General features: G+C 46.2%; 1 protein-coding gene across 3 annotated transcripts in view; it reads right to left on the bottom strand.

Moving 5' to 3' along the window:
- Positions 1–12,492, bottom strand: part of SAMD4A (sterile alpha motif domain containing 4A) — a 226,037-nt gene that overhangs the window by 32,171 nt on the left and 181,374 nt on the right. For all 3 annotated transcript variants that reach the window (XM_040226398.1, XM_040226400.1, XM_040226399.1), the window contains 2 exons: positions 11,160–11,269; positions 8,887–8,973 (listed from right to left, as the gene is read on the bottom strand). In XM_040226398.1, coding sequence (XP_040082332.1) covers positions 8,887–8,973; positions 11,160–11,269 — 197 coding nt within the window. The remainder of the gene's footprint in view (positions 1–8,886; positions 8,974–11,159; positions 11,270–12,492) is intronic.

Consider the following 12,492-nt stretch of genomic DNA (forward strand, 5'->3'; position numbering starts at 1 on the left):
CGTTCTTTGGAAGATGGGACAGTTTACAATGTAATCATTCTGGGGGACTTCCCTGGTGGTCCAGTGGTTAAGAATCTGCCGTGCAATGCAGGGGACATTGGTTTGATTCCTGGTCCAGAGCTAAGATTCCACATACCACAGAGCAATGAAGCTCATTCGGCCCGCGAGCCACAGCTAGAGAGTACATGTGCCAAAATGAAAGATCCTGCATAACGCAACAAAGATCCCAAGTATCGCAGCTAAGACCTCATGCAGCCAAATAAATAAATGTTAAAAATTAAATCATCAGTATTAGCCCAGGTAGAAAACTTTAAAAATATATACATGTCTAACGACGAAATAGAACCACTTTAAAATCCCGCTAAGATGCTGACTAAAATGATTTCGGTATATTTCCTTCCCTGGCATCCTCTGTGCCTTTCCTTAAAGTGCATTTGATACAGTTTACGTCACACACTTTAGAAGCTACACAACAAAGTTGTACAGGGCCACATGGAGGTTTCCTGTCATATGATTTGTTTTAGATGAAGGAACCTGCTCATTCACACTTTCATCCAGCCCATGACAGAGGCAACACAGGCATGGTTAGAAGCACTAATGCTAAGACAGATGCTTGGGTCTGATACAGCTGTGTGCCCTTAGGTAAATGACTTAACTTCTCTGTGCCTCAGTTTCCCTGTGTACAAAATGAAGATTACTGTACTACCTGCCTCATTGGTGGTTTCGATGAGGTTAATATTTGTAAAGCTACCGGTTCCTACGTTATGTGATTCTTTGTTAAATTTATTTTTTAATTATTTTTTAATATAAATTTTAAATTTTTAATTGGAGGCTAATTACAGTGTTTTATTGGTTTTGCCATACATTGACATGAATCCGCCACGGGTGTACATGTGTTCCCTATCCTGAACCGCCCCCCCCCCATCCCATCCCTCTGGGTCATCCCAGTGCACCATCCCCAAGCATCATGTATCATGCATTGAACCTGGACTGGCGATTCATTTCACATATGATAATATACATGTTTTGGGTGCTCTGACCTGCTGTGCACTGAGCTAGATGGTGTGGGGGATGGGGATATGGTGGGAAAGCTGTTAAGGTTCCCTCGGGGAGTTTACATCCTAGCAGGACATGAATATTCATCATGCTGGAGACTGAGAAGCAGGGCAGGGGTTCCGGGAGGGGAGGTCCTCATGGGCTGCAGGTTCCTGGGAAAGAGTGCTCCAGGCAGAGAGCACACGGGGGCAAAGGCACTGAGGTGGGAGCCTGGAGTCTGTGAGAAACAGCACGGAGGCCTGAGCTGGAGCAGAGAGGCCGAGGGGCAGGGTGGGACATGAAGTCCAAGGAGCCACAGGGCCTGAGTGGAGAGGAGTCAGGTCGGCAGGCTGGGCCAGGGGTGCAAGAATGTCTTCTACGTGAGATGAGAAGTCAGGGCAGCTTCTGAGCAGGGGAGTGACATGTTTTAGAAGGATTATTCTAGAGAAAAATAAGTATTTTACACAAACAAAAATATCTACACATATTTAATATATACTATAGAGGCAGACCTTGGAGATATTGCAAGTTTGGTTCCAGGTCACTACATAAAGAATCACTCATTTTTTTTGGTTTCCCGGTACCTATAAAAGTTATGTTTATACTACATTATATAGTCTATTAGGCTTCCCAGGTGGTGCTAGTGGTAAAGAGCCCAACTGCCAATGCAGGAGACTTAAGAGTCACAGGTTCAATCCCTGGGTCAGGAAGACCCCCTGGAGGAGGGCACGGCAACCCACTCCAGTATTCTTGCCTGGAGAATCCCATGGACAGAGGAGAGTCGGACACGACTGAAGCAACTTAGTACATAGCACATACAGTCTATTAAGTGTGTCATAGTATTATGTTTAAAAGAACCAATGTACATACCTTAATTAAAAAGTGTTTCATTGCTAAATAGTGCTAGCCATGATCTGAGTCTTATCTTTTCACAATAGTAACATCAAATATCACTAATCATAGATCACCATACCAAATATCATAATAATGAGAATATTTGAAATATGATGAGAATTACCAAAACATGACAAAGAGACATGAAGTGAGCAAATGCTGTTTGGAAAATGGGGCCAAAAGGCTTGTTAAACTCAGGGCTGCCACAAATCTTTGATTTGTTTAAAAAAAAAAAAAGGCGGTATGTGTGAAGTGTAATAAAATGAGGCATGCCTATAATGTATATAATTGTATGTAATACATCCATGACTTTATATAATGAAATTCAATTCTTCTACACATGTAGTTTGATATCCTGGGCATTATTAGAAAAAGCAGTGAAAGTTGATTCTGATGGACATCTATCTGTCAGATGCTCACAGAGGCGCAGAACAGGCTCAGATGCTTGGGGATGGTGGTCAGGGGTTGGGGGTCTCCCTGGTGTAGGGGGTGGGCCCTGCTCTCTGCCACAGTGCTGCCCAGTGATTATGCAGCAAACCTCTCCCTAGGACCCAGGAAGGACCTTGACAATCAGGGCCCTGATTACTAATGAAGTATTTAATCTTCTGAGAGCCCAGAATAGCAAGAACATAATTTTAAAAGCCTGAAGCATGAGTACCAGCCCGTTCCTGGGATCCTCTCTTATCAAGAAAAATTGCTCGATGATGTCAAGCAACACAAGCTGATGGGACACGATCATTTCTGCACCCAGATCTCCCATCAATCAGTTAGAAAGAGGAAATCTGAGGACGCAGGCCTGTTTCAATTCTGGGCTCCAAAACACCAACAGCCCGCCCGGTTGCTGGCGGGAACTTGATTTGTGTGGGGGTGGGGGTGGGGGGTTGGAAGCAGAGACTGAATTGTGCCTCGGCCTAGTTGGCACCCCAGGATTCCGAGGGAACTGAAATGCTAAGTAGCCACCAGAATTGTCTCAAACCTGGCCAGGGCCACTCTCCAGTCTATTTTAGGGGAGAGAATCCATTTTCCTTTTAATGAAGTGGACTTTGCAGAGCCTACGCCCTTCCTTCTCAACCTGGCAGACAGGGGCATGGTAAGACCTGCCTGCAGCCTGTGCCTGCAAGCTCAATGCCTGAGTCAGGATGCTTCTGGTCAGGCTCAGTTTTCCTGATGCTGGGCTGGACCGGCCCTTTGCAGAGTCTGATGCTGTCACGTGATTGGTCCCTTGACTTCGGACATGGTATCAGGGCAGGACCCGTGGAGGCAAGCTAGCCGACCTAGGCCAAGAGAGCCCCTGCTGCCTTTTCTGATCAAACTACATGCCAACCAGCCGAACCCTGCCTTGAGGTCCCCCAGTTCCTGCCAGCACCTGAGGGGTTCTGACCTCCTTGTCCAGCCCTGACTGAGGAGGGGAAGGGAAATGATAGAGAAGGGGTAAGGCTGCCCCTTGGGAGGGGGCTGGGCAGACAGAGGTGGGAGGCTCCTTTGGGTGATCACATGCACCCCTGTTGTGCCATCCTATGTGGCAGTACCACTGAGAAAAGCAAATGTGTGCCTGTGACTCTCAACTGCTACCAACCTTGCCTGCTCTCGACACGTGGTGTGAAGGCTTCTGCAGTTACTCAGTGATGGGCGAGGAGATCTGGGTTCTGCTAAGAGCTGAACTCCTTTCAAACTGGGCATGTATACTTGTCCCAAGCTCAAATCTTATGTGACGCTACTGGGGACACCCATACCGAAAAGGGAACCCATAAACATAGTGAATAATGTCAGATACTTTCCGAAAATATCACAATCAGGAATCATGCTTAGCTTGGTCTTTTGCTTTGACCTCAAGCCACTGTCTCAGAGACAACCCCTGGCTTATGACCAGTAGGCAGCAGCTCTGCTGATGCCAGCCTCCGGGGGGGGGGGTGCACTATGACCATCAGGTTGCATTCCTGACTCTAGAGTGAATTCGGGAACTTGAGGGCCCAGGCAGAGAAGGAATCGAGCTCAATCCAGTGCCCTTGACTGGCTGAGGGACAGAACTCCCATGTTGACAAAAACAGGGGATCAACCCAAGTCTCTATGGATCCTTTGTATCATAAATATAACCCTGCATTAGGAACTCAAAGAGGCAAACATGAGCACAGAGCAGCACAGCTGCCCTTTAACTACTGTGCGGAACAGAGGTGAGAGCAGAGTGGCAAGGCTGGACCCTTCTACACTGCAGTCGGTCAGGCAGACGCAGCTCGGGGCCGACAAGGAGGAAGGTGCTCCATCCTGACTGTCCCAGGCTTCCTGGCCTGGCTTTCTTAGGTCTTGGAGGAGGACTGGTTCAGAGCCTCTCTTGGGGCTTGGAACAGTCAAAGGGTGCAAATCATCCGGAAAATGGCAGCTGGTGGCACCCCCAGCACTTATGCAGCATCCCGTTGCCCCATCCTTCTCTCTTTGTGAGACGGATTGGGCCCCTCACCCAGCAGACAGCACTCCTGTGTCTACTTAACTCCATCCTCTCTATGGGCTGGGCACTGTCAGACACTGAGGGTCTAAAAATGATGACAGAATCCTCACCCTAAGATGCTTATGGCTCCTGGGGTGGACCCATACATTGTGAGGATGCTGCTAGGACGGGGGCGGCAGGGTGGCGGGAACACAGAGGTGTGTGTGTGTCTCCTTTCTCCAAGCCAGGTTCCCAAGCTCAGAGAATGGTCAGTTTCACAGTTTGGGAGCCAACTGAAAAAAGACAGTAAATAAAAGCACATGGATGTGAGAGTTGGACCGTAAAGAAAGCTGAGCGCTGAAGAACTGATGCTTTTGAACTGTGGTGTTGGAGAAGACTCTTGAGAGTCCCTTGGACTCCAAGGAGATCCAACCAGTCCATCTTAAAGGAGATCAGTCCTGAATACTCATTGGAAGGACTGATGCTGAAGCTGAAGCTCCAATACTTTGGCCACCTGATACGAAGAGCTGACTCATTTGAAATGACCCTGATGCTGGGAAAGATTGAAGGTGGGAAGAGAAGGGGATGACAGAGGATGAGATGGCTGGATGGCATTACCAACTCAATGGACATGAGTTTGAGTAAATTCTGGGAGTTGGTGATGGACAGGGAGGCCTGGCATGCTAGGGTCCATAGGGTCGCAAGGAGTCGGACACAACTGAGCGGCTCAACTGAACTGAACTGAAAAGCACACCGAAACATTTTCACTACTAAAGATAAATGCTGGAAAATCTGCCCCAGTGACCGTTCTAATCTTACCTTTCCCACCAAACATCTTGCGAAGTCTGCACTGCCTGACCCCAAGGCCTCAGTACCATTTACACTCTCCAGTTCTTGGGTTCCTGCTTCCCCTCCCATCTCCCTGACACCCTTTTGCATCAGGGCTATCAGGAAGCTGCTGGTGGCCGGTTCCGGGGAGCAGTGTTCAGTCATCAGGTGTGACACGTCTCTGGCTCCTGATGGGACATCCCCTCTTTAGCCCTCCCACCCTCTGGGCTCTATCACTGTTTGGTCCCTCCACGTCCTCTGGCGCTCCCCATCCAGGGTCCATCCTCAGCTCTTATCACTCGTCACACAATTCTGGCCATTTACACATAAACGACCCACAACGGAGTCTTTCAAACCCTTGTGGACTCTATTCTAAACTTGTTCTCTGGGCCACTGACTTTCTACTTCCAGTGGGGCGTCTTGCTACTTGTAGACGCCACCCATTAAACTCAACTCCACCTCTTTCACATTAGTGAAGTGAAGTGAAGTGAAGTTGCTCAGTCGTGTCCGACTCTTTGCGACCCTATGGACTGTAGCCTACCAGGCTTCCCTGTCTACGGGATTTTCCATGCAAGAGTACTGGAGTGGGTTGTCATTTCTTTCTCCAGGGGACCTTCCCGACTCAGGGATCGAACCTGGGTCTCCCGCATTGTAGGCAGACAATTTACTGTCTGAGCCACCAGGGAAGTCCTTTCAACATTAGTAACTCCTCCTTTATTTTTGGTTCCCAAATGGTACGACACCCGAGCCTGCACCTCCTGCCAATGCCCAGACTCCTGCTAGGTGACTCTCTTATTCTCCACGGTCGTGGCCCCCACCCTGCCTCAGGGCCCACTCTTCCCCAACACCCCGCCAGCACCGAGGCCCCTCTGCTCTCTGTCCTCACCACAGCAGAGTCCTCTGTTTCATCCCAGGAAGACACCCACCGGCCTCAGTGATGGTGCTGACCACGCTGGGCTGTGACCGCACCACCACGCGTCTATCTGCGGCACCTCGTGTCCCCAGCTCTCCGGGGGTGGGGACTTCGAATTCCTCACGGTTTGCCTCCAGTGAGGATGGGGGAAATCGAGTCCAAGGCAGCTGCTTAGTAAGTGTTCAGTAACTGAGTGGAAGTGCTCTGGACATAGAGGTGATCTGCAGCAGCTGCTGATTATGAACTAGCCACGGGTGGGGCCCCAGCCATCTCCTTAGAAATCTCTGGGTTCTGTGTGATGTAAGAATGCCACTGGAAGCAAGGACATGATGACAGCGCTTCCAACAGCACAGTCAGCTGGGGATGTCTGGGAATGCCAGAGAAATGGCTAATGGGAGCCTGTCGCAGGTGGCCTATGTGGGAACAGGTTACCGAGAGCCATCTCCCTGCAGAGCAGGAGAGGTGCAGGTTTCAGAGAAGAGGGAACAGCAGAGCTGAGGCTGAGTCCTCAGTGGACACTGCGGTTCACTCCCTCCCCCAGGCCATCAGCTCCTAACCGCACAAGCTTGCAGTTGTCTAAACCCAGGTGTTCTCAGGCAAGCCCAAAACGGTGATCCACCACTTTCCTCCTCAAAGAAGTCACACCAAATAAACTCATCGTGCTTTCCTCTTGGCCAGTAGTTTCTTTCAGATTCTGTGTTACATTTGTCATCTTTTTTAACATGCCCAATCCAGTGGTCCAGGGAGAAAGCTTTCTGTTTTTTGTGGAGTCAATATTATTCTAGGTGTGAAATATAGGGCATAGTGTCACCGAATTATCAAAGGCTAGATAGAAAGTCAGTGGGATATGAGGGCCACCCGAACCACCTTGCTGCCCTTGTGCTTCCATGTGCTGGTTCGGCCCAGCACTGCAAGAGATGGAGCCTACAGCAGCGCCATCTCTGTCTCCCAGGTGGGTGCACGACCCTCAGTGACAGAGGACATGAGTGAGTTCTTGAAGGAAGCTCCAGAAATAAGAGCAGAAAACACCGCTCTTAAACCATAATCTTAGCAATCGAATCCTTCTGCAAAATGTTTTCTGTGCTTTTTAACAGATAAGGAGAAAATTGGCCTGTTGAATATTTCCCAAAAGAGAAGTTACATAGAAATGGCAATAAACCTGTTAGATGAATGGCTTGGTAAAGGAGTTGGCATAAATTAAGAACAACAGTAACTTCAGGTTCAGTTGGACAGGTTACTTGTCATTTGTGATTCACTATAATTAAGAACAGGTCTTTCATCATGGAAGTACCCGTAAGTAGCCTCTGTCTATCCATCCAGAGGTTTTAATAGCCACCTTCCTTACAAAGTTGCAGATGCATATTCTATAACTGTATATTACTTTGTATTTTATATGATATTCATTGGGCTTCCCTGGTGGCCCAGACAATAAAGAATCTGCCTGCAATGCAGGAGACACGGGATCGATCCCAGGGTTGGGAAGATCTCCTGGAGAAGAGAATAGCAACCCACTCTAGTATTTCTGCCTGGAGAATCCCACGGACAGAGGAGCCTGGTGGGCTATAGTCCATGGAGTCTCAAAGAGTTGGACATGACTGAGCGACTAATTATTCATTAATATTCATTAAGCATAATTTTGTATGTTGTATGTAAACTTATACACACACAGATCTTTGTGAATAAGTTAAAAAATTTCCATTACACTGCAATGTTTATGCGTTCACAAAATTTGCTTTAGCCTTACATGCCTTAGTTCTTTGATCCCTTTCAAAGGCACCCTGGGATTTCTAGAAGGGGTTACAACTCAAGCTCTGCAAGCAGCAAATACATTCCCACCCACCACTCCCAACAGCAATGCACAAGGATCTCCCCACTGGGGCTGTGGCAGTACCAGCTTACAAGGTCTGTTCTTTTTGGGACCTTAAAAAAAAATAAGTCGCTCAGTTGTGTCCGACTCTGTGACCCCACAGACTGTAGCCTGCCAGGCTCCTCTGTCCATGGAACTCTTCAGACGAGAATACTGTAGTGGGTAGCTTTTGGACCTTAGATGAAGTCATAAAGCCACATGTCCTAAAAATGACATCCACACTAGGTTGACATCCAGATACAAAGGCAAGAAGAAAACATACTTGGGCAGCAAACAAAAAGAGATGGTACCAGCAGATGAACTGCTGTTAACAATGGAATAAACTCTTTTTCAGCGTTTTGTTTTTTTGAGACAGTTCCTTTCAGAGTCACAGGGACCCATTCTGGTAAGTTAATGGCTGAAATTATTCTCCGGAGAGTCTACTATGTCCATCCACCAAAAGACTGTGATCTCTACGTGGAAGCTGGGTGTTAACCTGTAGGTGTTTGTCATGCTGTGGGCAGCTTTTCTCAAAGTCAGATCCTTCCCTGGGTGGACAGTGGGACTGAGGCTCATCTGTTTGTTTCCAATACTGATGCGTCAAAATTTCAGCCTCTGATTGCGGGCTGAACATCTCCTTAAATCACTACAGATGTATATAGGCAGAAATGAATGTATGTAAAACATTTCCTGAGAGCTAGGGGAGGGCCAGTTTTGAGATGCCTGGACCCAAGGCTTAGGTACACTTAAGTGGTCAGGTTCCATACAAGTGTGTATAACCAGGAGATAAACTTCAAAATCATTTCATTTTTTCTGACTTTGGTAAGGAAACAACCTGTTGCTCTCTGTAAGGCCTGCCGATGACACTTTTGACTGAGAATATAATTTCCCTTGACTCATTTTCCCACCATGAAGGTAGAAATGGTCCATCACTTGGTGATAACTTACCCTTTCCAAAGACTTCAGGAGATTTTGTCTCTCTTTGAGCTTCTGAATACTGATGACAATTTTGTGTCTTGCGCCTTTGGTAACATTCTGTAATGAAGTAAAAGTTAGATTTAAAAACATATTTTTAGGCATCAAAATATGATGATGAGATTCCAGGAAGCTATTTAGTACATTACTGTCTTCCTGGTTCCCGCGTGTGTGCAGGTTAGTAAATAGCCATTCGTCTCTCTCAACATCCACCGTCATCAACCTCTTACTAAATGTTGTTAACTCCTCAATATCCATTATCATCAACCTCTTCTTACTAAATATTTTAACTCCATCTGACCACACATGTGCTTGTGTCTTTTCCCTGTGACCTTTAGGAGAACAAGAAACAGCCAATCATCCCACCCAGCATGAAATTTCTTCATAGTCTTCAAACATCATTTTTAAGTCATACACTCTTTCCTTGTGTCCAGGTTTTATTGTTTTGGTCTCTTCCAGTTTCCCTGAACGTTCCAGTCCCATACAGAGATATGCATTGCTTTCTCAAAGCTTTTCTATGTTTACCCATCTCGAGGAGATATGAAATCCAGTTCAATTCTCACCCGGTGTCAGACAACACAGGCTGGTTTTTATCAGTCTGTAGGCCCTCCTGAGTCTCCACAAGGAAAATCAGAATAGAGAAGAACTTAAATCTGTAATAATGCAGCCATCATTTCAGGTAGAAGATTGGGATTCACAGTTAGGATTATGGATTTTATCTTAATAAACTGTGTAGCAGTGAAGAGCCCTAGGATTCAGTTAAACATATGTTGACTAGAAAGACTGAAGATTTCCAAATAGAAGGTTCCTTCTCAAATCAGATCTGTAATATAAACTTCTGATGACTTTCTGCAAAGATTCATAAAATTTCCGTTAAAGGTGGAAAAGATGAAAACACCAGAGGTGCTGCCTTTACTGAGGAAAATTAAGACTCTAGTGACATCTAAATCCATCTTTAAGATGAAACACTGGGAGCATATTACTATTTAGCCTTGACTTTCGGTTCACGTGAATTTTTACTCTGAAAAGTTTGTGCTGGCCACGGGCTTTGCCCTCTGTGTCAATTATTTCTTGTTTTTTCCTCAAGTTGACTAAGTGATGACTGAAAAATTTTTTTTTCTCAACTTTGACCCAAACATAAGAATGCTCTTAGAAGCAGTTCTCATCAATCCTGAGGATCTCAAGGAGCGATCGAGATAAAAAGCAGTGGGAGAAGTCTTAGGAAGTTGAAATTAGGGCTTTTCATTCTCTGAGAATGTGCAGTGACTTTGGGCTTTGTCTTACATCTCAATACTGGTATTCAGCCAGGCCTGCAAAGGTTAACCGCGGGTACTGAATATGCAATGGGAATTCAGGATCTGCTGGGAGGTCTGTGGCCAGACCAGCCTTGCCCCAACTGGTACAATCTTCTCTTCCTGCAGGGGAAATACTATTAGCCCGTTCAGACCATTAATTCTCTCAAATCACCGCTCAAAGGAAACTGAGGTCAAGTTGAAAATGCAAATAGCATTTTAAACAAGGGAAACAAAGACATTGGTCAGATCTATTTGCTCAAGCACAGCAGGGTAGGAAACATGCTTAGTTTCAGGGGTTCTGTTGACTGGCCTGGCCTTCTGCATCCACAGAAGGAAGGAGGAACTTGCCCTTTTATGGCACACAGCAGGGGACTGCCATCTGAGACCTGGGGTAATGTTATTCAGTGTGGTTAGAAAATATTTTGTACAACTTTCTCCATTCGAATAAGATCAGTCTGAATGTTTTTGAGCAACTTCTGGGGAAGGTCTGACTCAGGACCTGGTGCTTCTGCTTCCTAACTACTGGAAATTAGCTGATTTGTAACTAAGATTGAAAAATTCACCACCAATCTGTCATCCTCCAAACCAGCACTGGCCAAGCAGACAGAGCAGGTGGGCAATGAAAACAAAAGCAGGGACACAGACTCTCAGAGGCCTTGGTCAATGCTGTTTCTTCTGATTCCTCCCGGCACCGTAGGAGTGTACACCTAGGTTATTTTTTCTTTCATAACACTCTTACTCAACCTCACTTGTCCTGTGGTTACCCATTTGTCTTCCATCTTGTACTGGACCCCGAAGGCAAGAACCCAGCCTTATCATGTGATGCTGGCCCGCACCTGGCAGGTCCTAGAATAAGGCAAGCTACTAGGTGGGTACAGGTATGGGTCCAGACAAGGTCTGCTTTAGACTTGAATGCAAGGTTCCACCTGGGGCGCCTTCCCATGTACGTACCTGAGCCTCCAGCTGGCACTCAGTGAGGGCCATCATCTCCTCGTAGGTCATCTGGGAGAAGAGCGCGGCATACTTGTGCAGGCGGAGGCTTTTTAACCAGGCTGGCACATCTGTGGTGCACAATGTGCAGGACATGGGGAGAGAAATTGAGAGGGAAAGAGAGGAGATGACCAGAGATGTGGGAAGAGAGAAAAGGAAAGAAGATGGTGGTCAGAGAAAAGAAAAGGGAAAAAGAAAATCATCTTTACATTACTCATTGTTTCATTTTGGCAGCAAATTACCAACTTAGAAGGCTTGGTCTAGTTCTGATATTCCCACTGTTGGGCTCTCTTACTTTGTTTTATACCTGGGGGTCCCTGGGCTTCAGAGCACACAGCAATTCTTTAAAGTTACATTCCAATTTGTGAATATATAGGTGGCTTTCTGAGCAGCTGGGTCATCCACAGCTTCTGTAGGATTCTCAAAGGGGTTCATAACCCCCCAGATGGCAAGGATTCACTGCTTTAGGCAGACTACTTCATTGTTGGTTTAGAAAGACCTGACTTAGAATGTTAAACTACATACGATGATCTTCATCCTCGAGATAATTTCTTTCTCGGTTTAATTCAGATCCCCATATGCTGTTTCCACTGCTTTCACAGTGATCGGGAAAGTAAAACAAGCAAACCAGGCAGGGGTGACCATGCGTGGAGTCCCTGTCATTAGCCTGATCATTCTTCTGCCTTCCTATTCCCTAGTGGGAATCAGGGCATCCAGGACTCTAAACTACCACACAGTGTGTGTGTTGGGTGGGGGTTTGCTGACCATTTCTTCAAGCTAAGGCATATATCTGAAATTGTCCTTGACCCTCTCCTTGAATGTCAACCCAATATCAGGACCTGAAGGTCCAAAGATTGTCTAGACTATGGGATAATGGGAATTCCAAAGTACATCTGAAATAAGTCTCATGTTTGGGATCCTACAATTAGGAAAATTAAATAATAACTGTATTGAAAATCCACAGGAGAATTATTACCTTTCTAAGTACAACCAAAACAAAGCACATGCCCATATTTTTTTAAGTCAGGGTTTTTGAGCAATAGGATCTTTGAGAAGTCTCTAGAATCATCTTCCCTCATCCCTGACTTATTCTACAGATGAGAAAATTAAGTCGTTACATCTAGATCACAGGGCAAGTATGTGGGGAAATGGGGACTAGAGTTGGGTTGCCAGATTTCCAGGTTTTTCCTACACTGTATCATCTTTTGTAGAATGAGGACCAATAACCCATCAATGGGAAGGCTGAATAAACAGTAACTTTAAAGTCCTCTGAAATGCTGAAGCACTGGGGAAA

This window comes from Oryx dammah, unplaced genomic scaffold (assembly GCF_014754425.2).
Source record: "Oryx dammah isolate SB20612 unplaced genomic scaffold, SCBI_Odam_1.1 HiC_scaffold_26, whole genome shotgun sequence".
Lineage (NCBI taxonomy): Eukaryota > Metazoa > Chordata > Mammalia > Artiodactyla > Bovidae > Oryx > Oryx dammah.